The following is a 25,060-nucleotide window of genomic DNA, read 5'->3' as shown; positions in this document are numbered from 1 at the left end:
TATACTTTAAAATTCAACACTCAAACTTTACACGTGCATTTTCGACACATTTCAACATATTAAAAAAATTAAACAATTATTCTGCACAAAAATATCACATTAAAATTTTCTATATAATAAATTTATATTGATTTATAATGAATTTATAATGAAACCATTTATAATGAAGAGATTACTATGTTATATAGTTTTTTTTTAAATAATATTTATAGAGAAAAGATATTGTACACTACAATATTCTGCATGAGACTGATAATATTTTTCACAAATAAATTAAACAATAATAATATTATACACAAACAAGTTGTACGTAAAAAAATTGAAAGAGGAAAAATGGTTCACGAATTAAAAATTGTGCATGGTTATTTTCTACGTATTCTTCAACATATATTATACTTAAAAATTGGACAAATACTTCGCATCTACGTTTTCTACATGAAATGTTCTATACACAAATATTAAATACTAATATTTTTTACATTATTTTTTTAACTACATTTTAAAAAACTTTATTTAGAATTATTCAAAAAGAAAATTCTAATTAGATATTTAATATCAAGGGATACGGTAGTGGCTTCCGCCAAATGATTGAAGACGCGCGAGATTGACCGTGTACCATTGCCATTTATAATGAAGAGATTATAGAATTTTTATATACAGTAAACTGTCGATAAGTTTCCGAAAGTGGGGCTGTAGGAGAAGAAAATTCTCAGAAATGGCATCTTACCGCGAGCTCCCACTCCTCCCAGCAGTCAGGCGCAGTAAGGCGATGAGTTACACTGAGCCGCAGGCGGCGCAGGTCCAGGCGACGTAGTTGGGGAACATGAAAAAAGTCGTGTTTGTGTGTGTAAAAGTACACGTGAAGAGGGCGGCAGCTTATCGAGAGTCTACTGTATTAGAAACACTACTGAAATAAAATGTCACGCATCTTGTTTAACAACATCTAATGACTTGTTACTAAGATATAAGTAGCAAGAAAGGCACGGTAGACGTCGACAATGAAATTGACCCAAAATGTGCAACTAAATCCCAGCTCTGTTCTAAAGAATGATTTTTTGTTAAGAAAGACAAAAATGTATACTGACTCACAAAATGTGCAGTATAATATAGCTGAAGTAGCAGATAAGTATTTATTATAACGTTTTAAGAATTATAGTGCAAAATCCGGCTGTTTAGAAAGCTTCAGTTTCGTAAAACATTAGCTGAAAAAAAATTTATGGTAAAATATTGTCTCTACAGATAGTGTTAGCGAATTTCTTTAATAAATGTAAAAAAGAAGATTACTATATGGTACATCTATATATATAATGTTGCACTATGTGATTCTTAGAACATTATAACAAATAATAATCTGCTACTCTAGCTGTACTACACTGCAGATTTTGTGAGATGTCAGTGTAAATTTTTTTAAAAAATTGTTTCTTAGAACAAAGATGGGATTTATTTGCACATTTCGAGTAAAAATTGAAAAAATTATTTTATACATATATTGTTTTATAGATCCGGGTTCGAACCCCGGCTGAGGTATTATTTTTCGCAATAAATTAATTTACAGTTTTTTGGGGAAGCTAGGAAGGGGGGATTGTACGATGCGCTTGAGCATCGAAATTTAGCTTAGTTACTGTGTCTTAAGTCTGTCGAATTCTGTCGGCGCGCAGTTTAAAATAAAATAAAGCTAAGAAAATTAAAATTGAAAAGAATTATATCCATCACCAAGTTCCGATGTAGACCGTTAGGCGATTTAAAAATTTATTGATGTTTCATATATTTTTTTGTTGGTAAAATTTTGTAAGCAAAAAGTGAAAAAAATGTTTTATACATATGTGTATATATATGTATATACAGGGTGAGGAAAAAGTACGCCGGATCGATGAAATATCTCGAAAAATGGGAGATGCGGAAAAATGTTTCAAACAAAAGTTGTATAGTTTAAAAAGGACTATATAATGATAAAATTTATTTTTGAAAAAATTCTTGGAGGTCGTCGCCATTTTTTTAAATGGAATCTTCTATTTCTTTTCTCTTTATTACTTTATTATTCTCTATTACATGTAGCTGACCTCGAGACCTTTTCAAAACACTATCGATAAACTTTTTTTGGTTAAGTACTTTTTGAGATATGAGTTGACAAAGTTCAAGTACCGCTAGCATTAGCATTATCCAAAGTGTACCACGTGGAGGTAGGCCGATCAAATTTACACCGTGTGCGTGCGTGCGTGCGTGTGTCAGTGATGGCAATTCGCAAGATATTTCTCGCGCACGCACATCTGAGCAAGAGCAGCGCAGCGCATCAACGTATATATTTAGTGGTATTATAAAGGTCCTAAATTCATCGATTAAAAAATATGAAGAAAATTGTAAAGAAAAGAGTTTTTATTAATATTTTATATTAAAACAAAATCCCACTTATGAACAATAATAAATTTTATTTATTAATATGGTTTTTTGTAACAATTACAGCCGATTTATTACATAAATATCAACATTTATTATAAGAAACTTGTAAAAATATTTTTAGCATTTTTGTACTAAAATTGAACATAATAAATATGGCACATTAAAACAACATATAATAAAATTAAAATATGGCCACTTATACGCATGTTTGGATCCTTGTAGGCACCCGAAATAGCACCTACAACCGTCACTGGAAAAGTACTGATACGTCATCTCACGCATGCGCATGAACGCGCCTGCCGCGCGGAATATCTTGCGAGTTCCCATCACTGGCGTGCGTGCGTGCGTGCGTGCGTGCGTGCGTGCCAAGAGACACGGTAGTGGCTTGCACCAAGTAAAAGCGCAGCGCGCGACCGACTCTTTTTTACGCGAGTACGCGACTTGCGAGCACCCGAGATTATCGGATCTCAGAAACGGTTAAATTGATCTAACTAAATCGAGTTCTAACTAGGCTCAATCGAAAGCTTGGAGTCAATTTGTATAAGAAAATTGCTTTTATTTTTCCTCTACATACTTTATGAGAGGACATAACACGACGCAAAGTCGAAATGTCAAAATTTTCATGTAAGATACGTCATCGTCGTCAACCTTGTAGGCATGTAAGGGGCGAGAGAGACAAGACGAGGAAATGTACCGTTCGTCGTAACATGTAAGACATGTCGAGAACGGTTGGAGATACGAACTTGGGATAAGCACTAGTATTATCAGATGTCTTCGAATTAATTAATTAATTAATTAATTAATTAAATCTTGTATCATATATATCTCGAAAACGGTTGGAAATGCGAACTTTGGTAAAGTATTAGTATTATTAGATGTGTTCGGATTAATTAATTAAAATTTTTAATTAAACTCTAAAACATGCAAATTTTGAGAACGGTTGGAAATACGAACTTGGGATAAGCACTAGTATCATTGAAACATTTCAGAGAGTCAATGCAGAATCATCACAACTTTTTTGCAAGTAAATGTGATAAATATATTGGATTGGCAAGAAAGTAATTTCGGTTTTCTCTTATAGATAATCTTACGTTTGCGGTGACGTTCTTTTGTTATCGCTCTGATGTTTTTCTTTTGTCGAATGACAACTAACACTACAAAATATGATATCCGCACAGACTTTTTTTAGAAAAAGATAAAAAAAGGGCGCTAAGTGTACGTGCGTTCGTGTGTGCATGTATGCTTTTAAGGAAAATGCTATTATTTTACGTAATAACATGATACAAAATAATTTTAATTTGGCACTACAAATGTATAAAATTTTAATAAAATTATGTTTTCCCTGTTGTGAGCGAAGCACTCACAACCAATGAAATAATATGATTGAATTTAGAATATAAAATATTAAATTTGAATTAAGAAAAGATATTATATAGCTCGCCGAGGAAGACTTGTTATCACGAGATGTCAAGTGACACATGCCTCGTGCGCTGCCGGCCGGTCATCGCACTGGTCAACGCACCAGCCACCTTAAGGAATTTAGCGAAGCCCAGCTTAGTAACAATCACGCCACCGGAAATGCATATTTGCGTTTTGGCAATTGTTGCTAAGCTCGCAAATATTTCCCGCGCGCCGGACGCGCGCAGGAATGACCATATATAGTCATGCGGAAGGCCCGTTGCCCCACTATTATACCAAATTCGGGGCACTACTTAACCCTCTGTTTACATATGGGGTTACGGTAACCCCAATCGATTTCGAAATATCCGCTACTTAAAAGTATTTAGCAAGGGGACGCTGGGACTAGGGGGGAAAAAAGTTGAACTGTGCTCTACTTATTCCTCTTTGGGCGTTGTCAATGTTCTGAAAACAACAGAAGTAGGAGCATCAAAAGTGTGTGTTGGGGTTACAGTTACCTTGTGTTTAGGGAATGTAACAAAAAATGGAAAAGTTCCAAATTTGAAGGGTAAGTAAAAGTTATTTTTTTGTTCATTACGTATCATTTATGCATACAGTACTTATATATATTACCAATGTCGGGACCACTTTATGAAAATATGCTGCAATTGTAGTATTACAAATTAAAAATTTTTTCTATAACAATGAAAATCTTTTGTAATAAATATTTTTTTTATTAATGATTATGTTTTTGTGTATTAATAATTATGTTTTTTTAAAATATTACTATTTTCTTTTACTATTGTGTTTAAACTGCATTTTTTACTAAATTCACATTACGAAATAAATATATTTTTTGAACAGAATTAAAAAACTAACGATAGATTCTTAAAGTGCAATTCTTTCCTTATCCATTGATCACTATTTTAATTATTTTGTCTATTTTTTTCTAATAAATACAGGCGTTTGAAGAAAAGGCAAATTTTTACAAAAAATTTTTGTTCTTTTCTTATTCTTTTCAAAAAATCTTTTTTCTTTCAATATCTTCGACTTTTTTGCAAAGACCATCATAATTCTGAGATTTTTTCCTTTTGATAAAAAAAAAAAAGTTAAAATTGATTAATTTTTAGAGGACGGGAAATTTTCAGTGCAAATCAACCTCTTTTAAAACGTGTAATTTATATTTAAATCGAATGTATAACTTAGGACAAATCTCCGATCAAGTAAGTGGTCCCTAAAGGGACCAGTCCCGTCCGCAAGGGAAAGATTAATGCAAAAAAATTGATGCAATGATTTTTGGGTGTTTTTCAACGTAATTTTTTGCGCTGAATACGAAAAAAAAAGTTTTAAAAATCCTAGATGCGTCCTCTACCTCGAAAAAGGTCATTTCAAGGTCAAATATTTGTTTCCCTATTTTGGCCTGAGACATATCCACGTTTTTTGATGCGCTGAGCACAAAAAAATAGTAAAAAAATTCTAAAGGTATATTTGACCTTGAAATAGAATTTTTCAGAAATCTAAAGCAATTATATGATTTTTCTTTGCGCTGACGCGGTGGGACGCGAGCGCTTCGCAATTTCCTCCTCTCTTACTACGCGGGCCGGATCTCTTTTTTTCACTATTTTTCCCGTATTCAGCACATCGAATTACCCTTAAAAAACATAAAAATTTTGTTTCTCAGGGTGGTCCCTTTTGGGACCAGTCCCGTCTTCTAAAGGTTAAATATATTTGGAGATATAAGTTAACGAAATTTTGGGGTTAGCGTAACCCCTGTGTGTAGGAATCCGGAGAAAAATAAGGTGTGTACGCAGAGGGTTAAGCCGGTGCCGAACAGCGGCCCGCGGGATCAGACATTAGATAATTAAGCCGATACGTACGGCCCGTACGATTAAAATACGAAAGAGTTCGGGACTTAGCCGCGGCAAACCTCGAGCGACCAAAGATACGACGCGCTATCTTCGAGTCACGCGCCGTATTTAATCAACTCTGCGTAACACGACGCGGCAACTTCGCCGACCGCAACTACTGTGTATCATAAGAAGAATAAAACTTTTTATTAAATTATCAAAACCAGTGAGTCAGTGATTTGTGGGCCATGCCAACAAAAGCCGCCTTCCGCGAGTTCCTACTCCTCGGACAGCAACGAACCTATAAAGATCTTTTGTCGCAAAGTACAGCGAAAATCGTTTATTGCACCGCAAGATACAACACCCCAAAAAGAACAAAAATATATTTTTTCTACAAAAGTAATAATATGAATAAAAAGCACCAACTATGAAATTGGATGTTCATACGAACTAGAACGTCTACATTAACAAATATTTATTTGTACAAATATTATAAATAATTATTTTAATACAAATAAATATATAATTACAAAAACTTGGCGTCGCTATATCGAATAATTAATTTTAATACAAAATCGCTTTGTTACAATTTAACTTACATATTAATAAGTTAAAATTACAATTTTTTGCCATTGAAATCGTAACGGCGTTATATACGTATAACATTATACACAACGTGTGCGTGCGTGCGTGCGTGCGTGCGTGCGTGCGTGCGTGCGTCGCTCGTGCGTGCATGCATGCGCGCGCGCGCGCGCGCGTGTGTGTGTGTGTGTGTGTGTGTGTGTGTGTGTGTGTGTGTGTGTGAGAGAGAGAGAGCATATGCATACATAAGAGATTGAGATATTAAAAATCGTTTTTTTATAAACGAAGTTATATACTATACTAACACGCACGTACGCACATAGACACACACACACACACACACACACACACACACACACACACACACACACACACATACACACACAATTCAGATAGATGCACAAAAGAAAAAGAAGGAGAGTTAATAAATGATTTAGCGACGCCAAGTTTTTGTAGTAAAATATTTATTTGTTATATTTGTGCAAATAAATATTTGTTAATGTAGACGTTCTAGTTTGTATGAACATCCAATTTCATAGTTGGCGCTTTTTATTCATATCATTACTTTTGTAGAGAAAATGTATTTTTTGTTTTTTGGGGGAAAAACATAATTTTATTAAAATTTTATACATTTGTAGTGTCAAATTAAAATTATTTTGTATAATGTTATTATGTGAAATAATAGCATTTTCTATATGTATACAGGATGTCTTGCATAAGGTATGAAATATTTAATGGAAAAATAGACGGGATCAAGGTAAACATAAAAGTCCACTATAGTTTTTTTATATCTTTAATGATAGACAAGATTAATTTTGTGAATTGTAGGAATGAGGAAAGCGCTGAGCCACTCGAGCTATAGCACAACTTACTGTGTCAAGCATTGGCTGCCGGCGGCAGCTTGAACGGCTAAGCGGTTTTCCTCGGTGCGCTCGAGAAATTGCCGTTAGCACACGGTGTGATAGGGCACATTCCGATATTACACATAAAAATTTAGTAAATTCCCGATAGCGCACATCCCGTTAGCGCATATCCCGACAGCGCACATCTCGATAGCCCACATCCCGATAGCGCACATCCCGTTAACGCACATCCTGATAACGCACATCCCGTTAGCGCACATCCCGATAGAAAGATTTAATAAATTCCCGATACCGCACATCCCGAAAGCACACATAAAGATTTAGTAAATTCCCGATAGCGCACATCCCGATAACGCACATAAAAATTTAGTAAATTCCCGATAGCGCACATCCCGATAACGCATATCTTAATAGCGCAGGTGAGTTCCAAATGCACACAGATCAAAATAGATACAGCATGCTGAATAAAACGGACACAGTAAAAACAGACAGTGTCAGACAAAAATAAATTTGTGCAAAATTTTCAATGAAATTTTATAGGCATGAAGTGTTTACTGAATGTAGTTGAATGTAAACAGGGTTGAGGAGGGAGTGTGGTTGGACCTCGCTACGCGTAGAAAGTCGCAAACCCATGTGGTACATTACAAAGTGTGGCCACACACAGACACATACACACGTGGAGTGCAAGGGGGGGGGGCAAGTATGAAGACTTTCATACCTTACAAGACACCCTGTATACATATATGTATATGTACACATATATGTATATAATAATTTTTTTACTTTTTGCTTACAAAGTTTTACCAACAAAAAAATATACAGAGAAAAAATGGTTACGGATTAGATGTGAGGTTAGGGAATTCGCGATATCTCATATACTTTATTTGAGTTCTGAGGATAATTCCTGTTCGAATTATTTCTTTGCATACTGTTTAGACGTTATAACATGGCAACTGGTCGTTAGTGTTTATTTTGTTGTCATAAAAGCTGCATTTTGGTATTGCAAGTAACCGAAAGTTCTATAGGTGTTTATGTTCTTTACTTTATTTTGAGAAATATGTCGGTTAGGTATTAATTTTTTAACATTAGTGTAATTTGAAAGGCTGAATATAGCTTTCAAATAACATAATTAAATTTAATGTTTGATGTAATATGTGCATGCGCGTGTAAAATTACGCTGCTTGCGTTCAGGGTTGTAGATTCTTGCGATTGTCGCAGGTTTGAGTCTCATAATTTCTTCTTTTGTAATATTTTTTACAATATTTTTACGATACTTAGCTAATATTTGTTATAATACTTTCGTAGTATTTCTATAATACGCAAAATTACAAGAGCCAAAGGTTTTAATATCTATACTTTTGATTCTTTTGTGTGATACTATGAACAAGATATTGATAGTTTTGTGATACTGATATGTATGATTTATCAAAGAGCATTAATTTGTCATTTTTTTAAAATAAAAATGGATTTTGAGAATATTTGTTGGTAATGTTCCATATCCCTCTACAGGTTCCGTAACCATAATCTTTCAGTAAATTGTTAATTATGTTTGCTATGTATGTATATCCGAAGAACTTTTGTTTATAGCATGATTGGTAGAACTCTATGTGTAACAAATTTGTACTAACAAAAATACAAGGAAACCTCGCGAATTCGAAAATATTTCTATTTAACTATGCTATTCATTTTTCGGAAAAAAAATTAAAAAAAATTTTTTTAATAAATAGCATAGTTAAATAAAGGTATACTGTAAAACTTTTGTATGAAACATTTTTTAATATTTTGTTTAGTTTACGAGATATATCGAAAAACCGCAAACATGTCTAAACTTTAAAGGGTGGTTTAACCCCTTCAAACCGTTTTTGGACACCAACTAAAAATTTCTAAATTCATATATTCACCCCCTTTACATTTATGACAAGTTTCATTAAAATCAGAATTTACGGGTTCGCGAGGTTCCCTTGTTAGTGTCACACAAATTTTTATTGAGTTCTTTAAATAAAACAGAATGGTTGTTTATAACCCCCTTCTCTCCTTTATAAAATATAAGATGTTTCTATTTGTTAAACTTTGTAAACAAAAAGTGAAGAACTTATTACTTTATATTTAAAATTTTTTTTTTATTTAATGTTATAAAAAAGATGTTAAACATACGATAAATAGATTTAAAAAATATTATAAAATTATTAATATAAAATTAACGCAAAAACCAAACAAGTCTAAGGAATTTTATTTTACTCTTTCAAATGAGTACTCAAAATATTAATTAAAGCTTACAAATTTTATTCTTATTTGTCATAGGTCTGGGGAAAAATTACCATTTACATACTGAACAGTTCGAAAATGAGATGTTTTTCTTGAAAATTTAACTTTTTAAACTTGTTTGGTTTTTGTAAAAAAATCTTCAATTATATAAGGAGAGTTAATTTTACGACTAATCAATTGTCTGCTGTCACTCTTTTATTTTGTTGGTTTATTATTGCAGCCGTTGATCTGTGTTATGGAAATATTCTGTGTTTCCAATGCGGTGACTATGTATACGATAGAGAGCTGTTAACAGTAGCGAAAGCGCAATGGAGCGAGTCGGCAAAATCTTTAAGCTTTGGAGAATTCTATCGTGCGTGGGAGCCTACGCAAATAGAGACGGAATTGCTGAGAAAGCATCCGCGCCGAAGACGTGTTGTAGAAAATTCTACTATAGGTAAAAAAAGTGTCGAGTTTAATTCTATTTATAAATCGTATTATGAAATGTTAAATGTTTTTATTTGATTGCATACAATGTTATTTTCTAGAAAATACAATTTGATAATATTAATCCTTCGTTGACTCGCCTGTTTTTTTTTAATCAACTTTGACGTACTGGGTGGCTCACACCCACAACAATTTTTTAACAACTACCATTCTTATATAAAGCATTCAATCGTTATAAGAAAAATTACAGATGAATTTTAAGGTTTCTAGAACGTATTGCAATAGTATTTTCAATAAAATCTTTTAGTTTTTGTAAACAAATTCTTGCTTATTATATGTCGAAAAAAAAGAGAAAAATCTTTAAAAAGTTGTAATTTTCACAGATTTCAATATTAGAAGTTAAAAATTTACTGAGTTGTTATTTAGATATATTTTAAGGAAAAAAATTTTTTAGTAGACTCTGAAAAAAAGATTTATTTTACATATGGAAGGTAGGCTGTTTCGATAAATAAAAAACCAAAAAAGGAACAAGAAAAGATACAGAGCATCAAAGCCAGAAAAGTAAAAGCTACAGAGCGTCAAAGTTACCGTATAGATAGTTCACTCCTAGAAGGTCAATGGAGGGTTAAAATAATGTTACAATAAATGATCATTTTTGTAATAATTTCTATAAAAATTTATGATTTCGATTTTAGGTTTAAGAGGACTGATCAATCTTGGGAATACTTGTTTCGTGAACTGTATCGTACAGGCACTGATTCACACTCCGCTGTTACGAGACTACTTTCTTGCTGACCGTCATCACTGCCCGCAACCGAGTCGTTGTCTGGTCTGCGAGGTATCTCACTTGTTTCAAGAGTTCTATTCCGGCAACAAGGCTCCACTGACACTTCACAAACTTCTCCATCTGATTTGGACTCACGTCAAACATTTAGCGGGTTATGAACAACAGGACGCCCACGAATTCTTTATTGCTACATTGGATGTTCTTCATAGACACTGCGAAGCCGCTCCGATACTGATCAAAGACAACCCTCACAACTGCAAATGTATCATCGATCAGATATTTACTGGGTGCCTTCAAAGCGATGTTGTTTGTCAGGCTTGCAAGTACGTCTTTGTGTTTCTTTTTAAGAAACTATATTTATTATAATACAAATTATTAAAGCAATCAAAGAAAACCAAAAGAAGCTAGGGATGTGGTTCTTGCAGTACTTTGAAGTCACAAAGGCAACCTTTGTTATTAGTGAAAAATATGAATGATTTAGTATGTAAAAATCAGCATACATTTAAATTAATTATCCCATAAGGTTTTTTTCATTGAAAACCGCGGGGGTAACTGTAGTTCGGCTATGCGATTCCGTCAGTCGCAACTGCGTCACGATATCGCTAATGAGCCGAATCATAGCCGAACTATTAGTCGAACATTATCAAGCGTGACCAAATTTGACCAACCATTAGTTGAACATTATCGGGCGTGACTGAATTTGACCGAACTACGGTGACTGTCCGGGCTATCCCCTTATCGCGAATTTTACCCCTCGTCCTCAGCGGCAGCTAATGCTCCGACTACCTTAGTCTATGTCTGGTGTATTATCGTAGCCAAACTGTCAGTGCGTGTAAACATAGCCTCGACGCAAAGGTCGTTTCGAAATGAAACGAAAAATTGATTAGAAAATTAATGTCATTGTAGCAGGAAAGCGAAAAAAATTAACTTTTGAAGAAAACTATAAGCCAAAAATCGACGGTCAGCGAATTGTTAACATCACGAAAGTCATAGAGGATATGTGGAGGATATGTGTGTCGGATTAGTGGATGTGTGCGACGTTGCCAAGCAGCTATTCAAAATGGCCACTCTTGTGTCGTGTCGAAAATTGCTGAAAGTTTGTCAAAAATTTTGCTTTATATACGGTACAATCAATCAGTTTGGAGTTGCGTTAGTATCTTTAGAAATTTTTATTGCACCGATTAAACAGTCTTTTATTTGTTTATCAGTCGTGAAGTATGAACATATTCCATGAATGTGCAATCTGAGTCTCTTTTCCCTATTATCATCATGTAAAATTAGCAAAGTTTTCAGACATACACTCACTCGAAAAAAAAGCGGTACACCTAAAATTTGTTAAAAAATCACTAAACTTCCAATGACGATAACTACGCGAGTAATAAAGATAGAAAGGTTTCTAAAAAAAAAAAAATTAAAGCTTCAAATGTCTACTTTAAGAATTGATTTAATAAAATTTTGCATAATAATTTTTTTCAAAATGGCGTATGACAAAGCGAGAACATGCGAAATTGAAAAATATTGGTCCGAGTTTGCGACTATCCATGGCGGGAGGCAAGTATCGCAACTTAATAAGATAAAAAGTATGCGATAGTACAGAGTTTTCCCTTCAAAATGCTTTTTTTACTCGTCTCGATACGATGATTTTTCGCTGAGATATGCGCATTTGAATAAAAAGGCGGTTTTTTATTTTAAATGCGCATATCTCAGCGAAAAATCATCGTATCGAGACGAATAAAAAAACATTTTTGAGTGAAAACTCTGTACTATCGCATACTTTTTATCCCATTAAGTTGCGATACTTGCCTCCCGCCATGGATCGTCGCAAACTCGGACCAATATTTTTCAATTTTGCATGCTCTCGCTTTGTCATACGCCATTTTGAAAAAAATTATGCAAAATTTTACTAAATCAATTCTTAAAGTAGACATTTGAAGCTTTAATTTTTTTTTTTAGAAACCTTTTTATCTTTATTACTCGCGTAGTTATCGTCATTGGAAGTTTAGTGATTTTTTGACAAATTTTAGGTGTACCGCTTTTTTTTCGATTGAGTGTATATGTGTAAGCTTCTTTCAAAAAGCAAAAAATCACACTTTTGATTTAACCTAAGTACATACATATCACATTTATTTATATATCAAATAAATCCAAGATAAAATATTTTTCATCAAATTTAACCTCCGATGTAACATAGATTAATTAAAGCGAATATTTTAATCATTGATTAATAAATTGCATTATGCACAAATACAACTTTATTGTGTAAAAAGAACATTTACACATAAAACAAATAATCAATCAATGAATTAAACAACTCGCTTCTAAATTTCTCAATTTTTTAAATATTTATAAAAATGTACATTTATATTAAATTAAGAATATATATTTAATTGTAAAATTAAAATCAAAAAGTAAAATAGCTTTCAGAGTTTACATTAGTGTCGATAAGAGATGAGATGTTGTATGATGTAGAAGAATTATGTATTGGTTAAATGTTGCTGTAATTGTCAATCAATATTAATAACTATTAATTAGATTTAACAAAATTTCAAATGAATAGAATGGTTTTAATAATACTATTTTTATTCTTTACTTTACTATTAAATCATATTATTGTATCTTGGTGATAAACGTAATACCTTGGTGATGGTGATAGTTCTTATCCTTACAACATTATTGACAATTACAGCAATACACATTTTACATTACGCAACATCTCATCTACCTTATCGACACCAGTGTAAAATCTGGGCTATATTATTCTCTAATTAATTAATTTTACATTGATTAATGGTGTCAATGATTAATTAGTTGACAATTACAGCAATAAACCAATACACAATTTTACATAATACAACATCTCATCTATTTTATCGACACAAGTGTAAAATCTTAATGTACTATATTACTCTCTGATTAATTATTTCTTAATGTACTGTGTTACTGTCTGATTAATTATTAATTTTACATTGTCGATGATTAAATAGATGAGATGTTAAAAAATCAACATAACTTCACACTATACATGTCACTTCGTGTGATCTGATGCATGGCGCGAGCGACTGGTGACCCACGTGACTTATATACGATGCTATAGTGACGATGCGAACGCCACATGGTAGCCGATATGCGCGAGATGGAATTTCGTCCCTCATTTTCGGCATCCACACTACCTGCAAAGATACCTGCAACTTTTGCCGATAATAATGACGATGACGACGACGACGTATTTTAAATGAAATTTTGACAGTTCAGACTTTGCATTGCAATGCCTTCACTCGTAGGGCATGTAGAGGAAAAATAAAAACAATTTTCTTATATAAATCAATCTCAAGCTTTCGATTGAGCCTAGTTAGAACTTGATCGGTTTAGCCGTTTCTGAGATCCTATAATCTCGGGTTCTCGCAAGTCGCGTACTCGCGTAAAGAGCACGGTTGTGCTCGCGCTGCGCTTTCACTTGGCGCGAGCCACTACCGCCTCTTGATGATGTTTGAATTTTTAAAATTTTTTGGGACAATAATGAAGATAGATAGAATTTATTCCGCATTCCTTTAGGGATTGACGAGGTGTTTTCACGAGGACCAACCCCTTACAACTCCTCACTTTTCCGTCCTTAATTATAATACAACTTAATTACAATATACATACTCCCAATATTTACATCCTCTTTCAATCTTCTTGCGCTCTGGCCATTGTGCAGCCTAACAAACGTTTACCCACCTTCTGCACGTCCCTCTACAAGCCAATTACCTTTTCCCCCCTCTTTTTTCTCTCATTCCTTTGTTTCTACTCTAACATCCACCTTCTGCCCTTTCCAGTAGGCCTATTCTGTAACTCGTTAAGAGGTGTCAGTATCGTTATGCTGTCGTTGCGCAGTTTTTTTACCATATAAAATATCTGCGCAACAACTGTATAACGATACCGACACCTCTTAACGAGTTACAGAATCGCACTACAGGCATCTTCTGTCCCTTGACTCTCCCCCATCTCTCCATCCTCTTTACTTACTCTCACGCTCTCCTCCAGCATCATCCTACTTTTCTCCTCTCCGCCCCCATTGATCTTCTCCTCCGCTGCCATTGTCTTCTTCCTGTCTGTCCGCTCCTTCGCACTCTCTATCTTCTTACTTCCATATTCCTCTCCGTCCTCTCCATCCGCCTCCCCTTCCGTTTGACTCTCTTCTCATCTCTCTCCTCCAGCACCTCCTCTGACCTCTCTCTCCTCTCTCTCCTCTACCTCCTCTGTTCGCCTTCTCACACATTCCTCTCACCAATCAAAAATTTCGAAATTTGATATTACCGTTGTATTCAGCGACCCTGAAAATCCTTATATAAGCCTTATTTGCAAAATTAAAAATTAAAAATTTTTTTCTTATTCTTAAAGGCCGGAAAGCTGAATATATCTTTTCAATCCATGATCGGAACTTTGTATATAATAAAACCATGGTATAAGACACAAATTTGAGTCATTTTCAAAGGAAGTTCTAAAATCTCATATCCCGGCCTTCTAAAGGTTAAGAAGTAACGGTTTGTTACTTTTTCCGTTACTCTTTTAATGCTAAAACGAGATTAAATAAAAAATTTATAAAATATTTTTTAATTCAAAATATTAACGTAAGTAACATATTTTTTAAATTTGCAAAATAAAAAAATTTTTAAACAAAGTTTCAAAATGTTTAAAATGTAAATAAAAAAGTTTTAGTTAATTAAATTTATAAATATGGCCAAATTTATATTTTTACTCTTGATATAATTTTATTAAACTTACAATTGTTTTCTTAAAATGTATAAAATTACATGGATTATTTGGATTAGGATATAGGATTATCAATTATTCTAGAAAATATAAATTTGTTAAATTTTATTCATAATTTTTATTAATTTTTAATAAAAGTTGATATTGTATTATATCATCGTTTAGATTACCTATACAAGGTGATAATATAGTATTATCAATACTAAACATTCTCTCAATAGTTGCGCTACTTGGTAAAGTCGTATTAAATTTAATAAATAGTTTTTTTAGTTTTGGGCAGTCTTGCAATAAACTTAAAGGCCAATATTTATAAAGTTTGTTTATAAGAGCTACGGTTCTGTAATTGGGTGCGTTCAGCAGACGGAGCGGATCAGTGAGCGCTCAGTGATTATCTAATATGATTGGTTCTTGACCTTTAGTTCTTTGTTGGATTCAGAAGCAGAAACCAATCATAGTAAAGAATTACTGAGCGCTCACTGATCCTCTCCATCTGCTGGACGTGCCCATTGATTTACAATATCTTAAAACTATTTTTATAAGATGATTTTAACTGTGAATATCAGTTGAAGATTGAAAATATAAAAATTATGATATGTTATAAGTAAAAAATTCAAATTATAAAAAGTAACGGTAAAAGTAACTGTAAACTTAAATTCGTTGTCGTTACTAAAAAAATGTTACTACGTTATAGTTACAGAAAAAAAGTAATGCCGATACCAGTCCGTTACTAAAAAAGTAACTGTAACGGTAACGGCGTTACAAGTAACGCGTTACTTCCTGATCCTGCCAATAACACAGGTGACATATGTACGTCATACTAATACGGTTTTTTTCCGCGCATCATACGTTACTGCGAAAGGGTAATTCTGTAATGTTACTGTTATGTTACAGAACCATGCATAATTTATATAGATTTTAGGCCTGAGTGAAATTGATTGGCTGTAGTATGTTATAATTCTTTTTGATTTAATGATTGAAAGAGTTTTTATGGGTTTAAAACTCGAAAATAATTAGTGTTTTGCTGATTGAAATGTTAGATTTTATCATTTTTTAATATTTTAAATCGACTTCAATCATTTTTATAATAAATCAAGAGATTTCAGGTGATATAGGATTTATTTATATGTATATGTATGTAAGAATGTGTGTGTATATTTACGTAGCATACAATGTTTATAAAAATTTATAAAATATTTATAATTTTATTATTTTATAAATATTTTTGTAATCTTAAGTTGAGTAAACTATAAAGATTTATAAATATCATAAATCATAATAAAATATTTAAATAAACGTCACATGAACATAAATATGCGCTGTCTGAGTATGTATGTTATAAGTATATATTTGGGACAATTGTATAGGCAAGGAAATGGAGGCTAAATATGCTAACGATTGAAGTATGTGCTTAATATTATTAAGCACGTAATTAAAAATAACAAGTAATATATTTATTTTTACCTACGTTCACATGCGTAACACACACACACACACAACGCGCGCGCGCGCACTCATATTCTCACGTGATTAAATATGATTCATACACTATTATTAAAAATCTCACGATTTATTACAAAAAACTAATTTGAAATATTACTAAAATAATAATTAAATACAATGTTCCAAATGTAACAAAAAATAGTTATTTGTTACATTGTGTAACATGCGGAAAGTGAACGCACGAGTCAAAGGCAATAGCAATAACAGATCCACATAAGTTGCAAATACTATTACAATTCTTTATTACAAATGCATAGGAAATAGCAAAGGCGAGAAAGAGTTCGGGAAGGGTTGGGGGGATGAAGGGTTTGCGAGAGACTTTGCCCAAACAAAAAAAAACTTTTAAATATAAAAATAAAGTTAAAATTGCTTATTTTAGTTTGCAGCAGATCTTGGTATTAAATAATTCTTTCTATTAATTTAACATTCTTAGCTCAATAAACTGTGCACCGACAATTTTGTTAGTCCTAAAACACAGTTACTAGCTAGACATTGATGTTCACAAACATCAGAAAGATTATCTTAAAAAAAAACTAAAAATAATTTATTGCGAAAAATAATACCTTAGCCAGGATATTATGATAATATTAGGTTTATTATTAAAGAATAAAAAAAATGAAAAACTTGAGAAAAATGCGATAATGAAATAAATAGATTAAAAATCAAGAAACTTTAATTTACATAATATAAAATCTGATATAATTTGAGAAATTGCAGAAATAGACGAGAAAATAAATGTTCTTTTTACAAAATTGCAAGATTAAAGTTTTTTTATTAAAAATAATTTTTAAAATATGTTTAAAAAGTTAGATTTTTATTTTATTTTATTTTTATTGTATTTTTAATTAAAAATTTTATTTTTTCTTTAATTTATTTAGTCTTTTTCAGACTTCAGTTGAGGAATTTAAAAAAAAAAACTTTATTATTTAATTTTTAACTAGTTATTATCGAAAATCCTGTGTAAAGTGACATAATAATTAAGTCAGATAATATAATATAAAGTTTCTTTAAATATGATGCATTGTAGAAATAGTCCGTAAACACATTTTTACTGTAGAATAATTTTTAAATACAATAAATTAAAACAGATGTTTTTTGGCTTGTTTTAGGAAGAAAAAATCCTATGTTAATATAAGTTCTAAACTTTATTTTCAAAATTCAGGTGGCAAAGTTGAGGAAGAGAGTATAAAAATTTCAAAAATTTGGAAAATGTTTAGATTTATTTTATTCTAACTTGATATACATTTATATTAAAAATTATTTTTTAATAATTAGTATTGATAAAACATTTTTACATCAGTGAGATTAGTAATTATGTATGTTTTTAACAAGCATTTATTTATAGGATTTTTTTTCTTTAAAATAAGCCAAAGAATATCTCACCTTCAATTTTTGTATTTAGAAATTATTTTGTATAAAACATGATTTACTTGTTACACTTTATTTTTTCTTTTTTTCAGTGGAGTTTCTACTACAATAGATCCGTTTTGGGACATATCTCTGGATCTAACTTCGGCAGCTAGTGCCTCTAGTTCTGATGCACCTGGGACATCCACCTCCTTGCTAGACTGTTTGGAAAAATTTACCAGAGCCGAACATTTAGGTTCTGGCGCAAAGATTAAATGTAGCAATTGTGAGACTTACCAAGAAAGCACAAAGCAACTGACGATGAAGCAATTGCCAATTGTGGCGATCTTTCATCTAAAACGCTTTGAACATTTTATAATCCAGGATAAAATTTTTAAGAAAAAGATCTCTACATTTATCTCGTTCCCAGAACAACTGGACATGACACCATTTATGTCACATAGGCGCAATGGCAACAACAATAGCTCTATGCTAGACGGTTTATTAAAAAATGGAGAGGATATGAGTTTCAGTGATAATAGGTAGTGATATATTATGAAATAATTTATAATTTTTCTTTATTTTCAATTGTGGATGAACAACACTGTTTTAAAAAATATATACATTAAATTAAAATCTGATTATTAATAACAGGTATTCTCTGTTTGCCGTAATAAATCACGAGGGTTCTTTAGAGACTGGACATTATACTGCTTTTATCAGGCAACAGAAAAATCAATGGTTCAAATGCAATGATCATTTGATCACGCGAGCCAAGTTGAAGGATGTCTTGACCAGTGAAGGGTAAGATAAAATAGTGCGCAATATGCTCAAAGTAGACGAAACTGAATTGTTTAGATTTATTAGAACAGGGTGTTTATTCGCTTATTATTGAGAAAGAACCCAGAGTTTTCAGGAGATTTCTTTTATGTCCTTGAAAATCTTTTAATTTTTATGGAATTTTATTGATTGTTTAGAGAAATTTTGTAAATTTTATTTTTAAATTTAAATTTACTTCTTTCTGACAAAATTATTTCTTAAATCATTTTTTGTTGATAAATGCAAATGTTGTCAATGATTAGCAATAAATGTTAGCATACATATCTGTGCGTTATAACCAGAGAACGAATTGCGGAATCGTTTTTCGCACGCCAAACGCGTGATAGTGATCATGAGAAACAGTGTATACTACACTAGTTTAACGATCAAATAAAACGAAGGGGTCATATGGCCATATGGCCTGTTCTATTTAGCTGCACTACTGCATTAGTGCAATAAATCAATAAGTTAAAATAAGACAAATATTTTTTTCTCATTTTAACTTATTGCACCAATGCAGTAGTCAGCGAAAAAGAACAGATTAATAATTGCGCAAAGTATCAAAAAATCTTCAAAACAAACCCACACATAAAATATATGTACGTTGTAAATAATATAAAAATAATTATGTAAATATGCATATGTATTTATTAAATTTACAGAATATTTTCTAAATATGAAAAATTTTCAGAAAATATTTCTTAATTTATTTTACAAAGAAAATATTCTATAAATATATGTCCTAAAATGCTTTCCCAAATAGCATAGTTTATTCTAAAAGGTTTCACAGTTTTTTTTTTTTTTTTTTAACTGCCATTCCTTAGGAATTTGTAAAAGAATGGTTTAAGAATGATGTAGGAAGTTACATGCACTATGATTGAAATTCCTCAGACCTTCTCAAAATATTCATACAGAATTACTTGTTATATCAATGTATAATGCTTTATAATGCAATAAGAAAAACTTTGCTGAACAGAGAGCGGATTAATAAGAATCATTTTTTAAATATTAAAAAAATCGAAGTTGACAGTATATTTTGATATCAATTAATATTAAAATTAATAATAGATATCAAATTATTATAATATTTTTCATATCAAAATCAATCTTGATATCAAATATCAAATGATATACTCACTGGAATACTATCAACTTCGATTTTTTTAATATTTAAAAATTTATTCTTATTAATCCTTTCTCTGTTTACTAAAGCTTTTCTTATTACATTATTAATAAAGCATTATATAATACATTGTTGATACAACTAGTAATTCTGTATGAATACTTTGATAAGTTTTGAGGAATTCCATGTTTTGATCAAATTGATTTGTTTTTTATCAAAAATTGTTTAAACACTCTAATAATTCTTAATGAATACTCAAAATATTCCAAATAATAAAATGCAAGATATGCATTACAATGAATGTTTAAGGAATACTTCAAGGTGAACTAATTGTGGCTAATCCCTCAAAAATTCTTCACGTATTCATTCTTCTACTTCTGCAAGTATTCTTTAAAATGACTTCTCTTTGAATTTTAGTTTATCTCTGTGCTATCTGAGTTGTTTACAACAGAATATCAAAATTAAAAATTTTTTTGGTTTCTAAATCTAAGAAAATGCTTATGCTAACGCTACATATGGAGTTCGCAATTTGTGATTCGTATAATGTTCGTAAATAAGGTAGAAGAAAAATTCATTAATTCGTTATGCGTGGTTTGTTTCACACTGATTACTAGCTGAGCAATTTTTCAACGAATTTCAAATGATTGAACATGAATCAATCAATTCGTGTCATACTACACTATTCGTGATAATACATGCTTCATTGTGTTTCTTATTCTGACGACTTGTTGATATTGTTGCTATAATGGAAAATGAATGGATAAATAATCGTGTCTTTATACTTCTTGAAGAGCCTAATATAGACTTAACCATTATTGTTTTTGTCATAAACAATAATAATGGTTAAATCCATAGACATAGTAAGTATAGACTGAGCATTTATTGTATAAGCGTGATGCATACGAAAAGAAAGACAAAAGATGTAAAATGAGTTTCTTTCTCTCTCTTATATCATCGTAGTAGGGAGAAAGAAACTCATCTTATATCTTTTGTCTTTCTTTTCATATGTATCAACGCTTATACAGTGGATGCTCGGTCTATACTTACTATGTCTATGGTTAAATCTATATTAGGCTATGGTCAACTTGACGTTACAAATGCTTTAAAACATTTTTTGATTAGCCAATTTGTAATATTCTTTGTTTTGATTGATTAATCAAACGCTTTGAAGCATTTGTTGCCTCAAGTTGTAAGTTCTTTTTTTTTCCTTCCCTATACTGCCAAATGTTACCGAAATTAATCAAAATAACACTAACTAAGAAACAAATTATGAAAGATATACTGCAAATTGCAAACAATGGGAGATTTATAGTGAATAAATTTTCTTAAAATGCCGAACAAATCATGAATTACGAATCGCGCATAGCCTGCTTCTAGCATTAGAGGTATTTTATTCAACAATTTTAATTTTTACTTTTTTAACTTTGATAAGACGCAATGATATCCCCTTTGTTACATTACCCTTGACTATCAGCTAAAGTATCCTTTTAGACGGGGAGAGAGGGTTAATCTGAGAAATGCAGAAAAATTCTATTGTTAACACTGGTAGTTATTTTGAACAGTATTTAACATGACGATAAAACATCAGAAGATTCAGAAGCTGAACTATTGCATAAGAAAGTGTCAAAAGAAGATTTTTAGTGTAAAAAAGGAAAAACAAAATCCCACTTGTTAAATGTCGTTTAATATGCATTGCGTCATTTTGAGCCATCCCTTCATCCTATCCCTCTTATCCTCCACACTTATGCTTTATTCTCATATTCCTATACCATGGTGCAAACCATTTAACTCTACAATTGTTTCGAGGCATTCTTTGACCAATTCATAAAACTTTTTGTTTTGATTGCTCAATCTAATGCTTTGAAGCATTTATTGCGTTAAGTGAATTGTACTTTAAGATATATTAAAAAGTGTTTCTTAAAATAAGACATAACAAAAATATTTTAAAGTTGCATTAAAAAATTTGCTAATCTTACCTAGAATTTTAAAACTCCTGGAAAATCTAGGAATTCTCAAGGAATTCTTTTACAAAATTTTATTAAACATCCTATAGAATTTCTTAGTGATTTAGTGATAGAAAATGGAGAGTATATAAATTGTTTTCTCAATTATTAAGAAAAATTTTTATTTTTCAGATATCTCTTGTTTTATCACAAGCAAATTTTGGAGTACAGTTGAAATAATAGTCTGAGAGACAAGAAAGTATATGAATTAAGTCATGTAATTAATTTATTTAACAAAGGATTGCAAAAAACCGCTGCTGAAGCTAGACAGTCAGTGACACTTCGCGTTTATCTGATATAAATTATTGTCATCGTCGCTTTTTAGTTTCTGCCGGCGCCTTTTGTGTTCGATGGAGGTACGTCGTTTGACTGCCTGATCGATGTCTATATGAACGTAAGCATAGATATTAAGATTAGCTCAATTTTTTTAAATTAGTTGATCGCAATTTTTATATTGCTGACTGTTGTTATACTCCTGCCCCGACACACATACAATACACGCGCGCGATCGTATTATACACGTTGGAAGAATAGGCCTCCTGTATATTTTCTTTTTAATTTCTATACTTGACGGCAGAATATCAATATCCGATCTCTAAAACAACACATCAGTGTAAACATGCAGTGACATATTGTCGTTTATCGACGTCTCGGGTTTCTTTTAACACATTCAATATGTCATTAATTAATTCACAAGATCGGAAAAGAAAATTGTATTATTTTCTATATTTACAAGTTAGGCTTCTATGAAATTAATTAATATTATTGGTGCAGGCAATTGAATAAAATGTTATACATAAAAAGATTAATGTCTTTTTCATATTACAGAAAATAAAGTTTTGCTGACATAGAATTCAGCATTCCATATGAAGTCTGATATTTTGTCGTGTGTGTGTATGTGTGCTATAGAATTGTACAGTGATATAATTTATCTAATACTTATAATCTCTGGTATGGCTATCCCTGGCGACTTTGTACAGACGAAACATGTTTTACAACAAATATAGAAGATATTGTATAATTTGAAACAAACTCTTTCAATAGATTTTGTATAATAAAAATCGCTGCTCGACAAACCTGCCCATTTTTTAATTCCTTTTTTGCTTAATTATGTTACATGTGCAAAAGTTAATCCTCAATCCCTACCGTATTTTTCGGCATCCTCTAACCCTACCTATGGGTCTTTTTCGTCTTTGTCCTTATAACCATATAAATAATAGTTGAAAAAATCTGAAAAAATTTATGTATACTCTTTAAACATTTCTCTTTAAGAAACTACCATTATATTACCTCCCCTTCCCCAAAAATTTAATATGTATTTTTTAGTAAACAGTGAGAAAAATTGGTAAAAAAGTTAATTTAAAAAAAAGTATAGCGATGGTAAAAATTTTGAAAAAAAATTTTTTTAATTAATTTCTGGAAGGAAAAAGGTTTCTCTTTACGAAAAAAAATGTTTGATCAATGTAGACTGAAAGCAGATATCTAATTTTAGCATATAAAAATTGGTATTTTTCGAGGATGATGAATAGCATTGTAAAATAGGGAAACATCAATAAATCAATAATTTTTTTTCAGCTTAAAGTTTTGACAAATTATTATTTAATACATAGTAAAAATACAAAATTTTGTTATACTGCACTTCTTCTCGAAGACGGAATGAATAAATGCTTTCTGGATTTTTAACCTCTATTGTAGACGTTCAACTTAAAATATATACATAATTATGTGTTAAATTTATGTACGTGTCGAAAAATACTTAATTAAAAAGTAAAACTTTGGAAAACTTTTTTGAAAAAGTTATTTTTACTTACGTAATCTTTATGTACGTAAACCTATGGATCGAAAACGTCCTATTCGAATTTTACCTGGCTGGTGTTTGGAGTAGAACTAACGGACCGGACTAGCCTTGTGCACTGAAGACCCTTCCCTCTCAAAGATTTTTTTACTATAACTTTGGTGGCGCTAGCATCGTGGTTGTACGAAAAATTCAGAATAATAGTTTTAAGCAGGACGAAAGCGACCCATAGGTAGCGATTGAGGGTTAATATAAAATCAGTTTTAAATTGTGCGTGTGAGTGTACGTGTACATGATATGTATAACAATTAAAATCGAAAAAATGAACAAATACACTCAGTCGAAAAAAAAGCGGTACACCTAAAATTTGTCAAAAAAAATCACTAAACTTCCAACGACGATAACTATGCGAGTAATAAAGATAGAAAGGTTTCTAAAAAAAGAAATTAAAGCTTCAAATGTCTACTTTAAGAATCGATTCATTAAAATTTTGCGTGATAATTTTTTTCAAAATGGCGTGTATGACAAAGCGAGAGCATGCGAAATTGAAAAATATTGGTCCGAGTTTGCGACGATCCAAGGCGTGAGGAAAGTATCACAACTTAATTGGATAAAAAGCATGCAAAGAATAGTCTCTCCTTCAAAATGCTTTTTTACTTGTCTCGATACGATGATTTTTCGCTGAGATATGCGCATTTAAAGTAAAAAACCGCCTTTTTATTCAAATGCGCAATATTTCTCAATTTCGTATGCTTTCGTACGCTTTGTCATACGCCATTTTGAAAAAAATTATCACGCAAAATTTTAATAAATCGATTCTTAAAGTAGACATTTGAAGCTTTAATTTCTTTTTTTAGAAACTTTTCTATCTTTATTACTCGCGTAGTTATCGTCATTAGAAGTTCAATGATTTTTTGATAAATTTTAGGTGTACCGCTTTTCTTTCAAGTGAGTGTAGTATAACAGAATTTTTTTAGTGTTCAGCTTACCTATGTAATTTATATACATTTTCTAGTTCTTCAAACTGCGTGCTGTTACTTTTGATCTTGAAAGACAGTTTTTAAATTGAATAGTAATCACAATATTAAACTGACCATTTAACAATGCTGATAATAAGCATCTCTAATTATACTGATATTAAGTGATAATAAAATAT

At 31.4% G+C, this 25,060-nt stretch overlaps 1 protein-coding gene and 2 long non-coding RNA genes across 5 annotated transcripts in view; 1 reads left to right on the top strand and 2 right to left on the bottom strand.

Moving 5' to 3' along the window:
- LOC105833744 (ubiquitin carboxyl-terminal hydrolase 22) overlaps positions 1-23,185 on the top strand; it is a 41,415-nt gene extending 18,230 nt beyond the window's left edge. Inside the window, exons 3-8 of one of the 3 annotated variants that reach the window (XR_003626295.2) lie at positions 9,573-9,788; positions 10,474-10,888; positions 18,278-18,706; positions 18,819-18,968; positions 22,242-22,465; positions 22,938-23,185. Coding sequence is in view for 1 of the 3 variants with exons in the window: in XM_012675710.3 (XP_012531164.1) it covers positions 9,573-9,788; positions 10,474-10,888; positions 18,278-18,706; positions 18,819-18,968; positions 22,242-22,284 (1,253 nt within the window). In the remaining 2 variants the exon portion in view is untranslated. Of the gene's footprint in view, positions 1-9,572; positions 9,789-10,473; positions 10,889-18,277; positions 18,707-18,818; positions 18,969-22,241 lie in introns of all 3 variants that reach the window. The other 2 variants (XR_003626294.2, XM_012675710.3) reach the window with 2 other exon arrangements.
- On the bottom strand, positions 12,599-15,175 carry LOC118645890. Its single transcript, XR_004963534.1, has 2 exons — positions 14,491-15,175; positions 12,599-14,351 (listed from the first exon to the last, which is right to left on the bottom strand). It is a non-coding gene; the product is annotated as an uncharacterized LOC118645890 (long non-coding RNA).
- LOC114254978 lies at positions 23,019-24,274 on the bottom strand. The gene is made up of 2 exons (XR_003626296.2): positions 23,921-24,274; positions 23,019-23,812 (listed from the first exon to the last, which is right to left on the bottom strand). It is a non-coding gene; the product is annotated as an uncharacterized LOC114254978 (long non-coding RNA).
- Positions 24,275-25,060: the final 786 nt, after the last annotated feature.

Source organism: Monomorium pharaonis, chromosome 5 (assembly GCF_013373865.1).
Source record: "Monomorium pharaonis isolate MP-MQ-018 chromosome 5, ASM1337386v2, whole genome shotgun sequence".
Taxonomy (NCBI): domain Eukaryota; kingdom Metazoa; phylum Arthropoda; class Insecta; order Hymenoptera; family Formicidae; genus Monomorium; species Monomorium pharaonis.
This window is presented reverse-complemented; position numbering and strand designations above follow the sequence as displayed.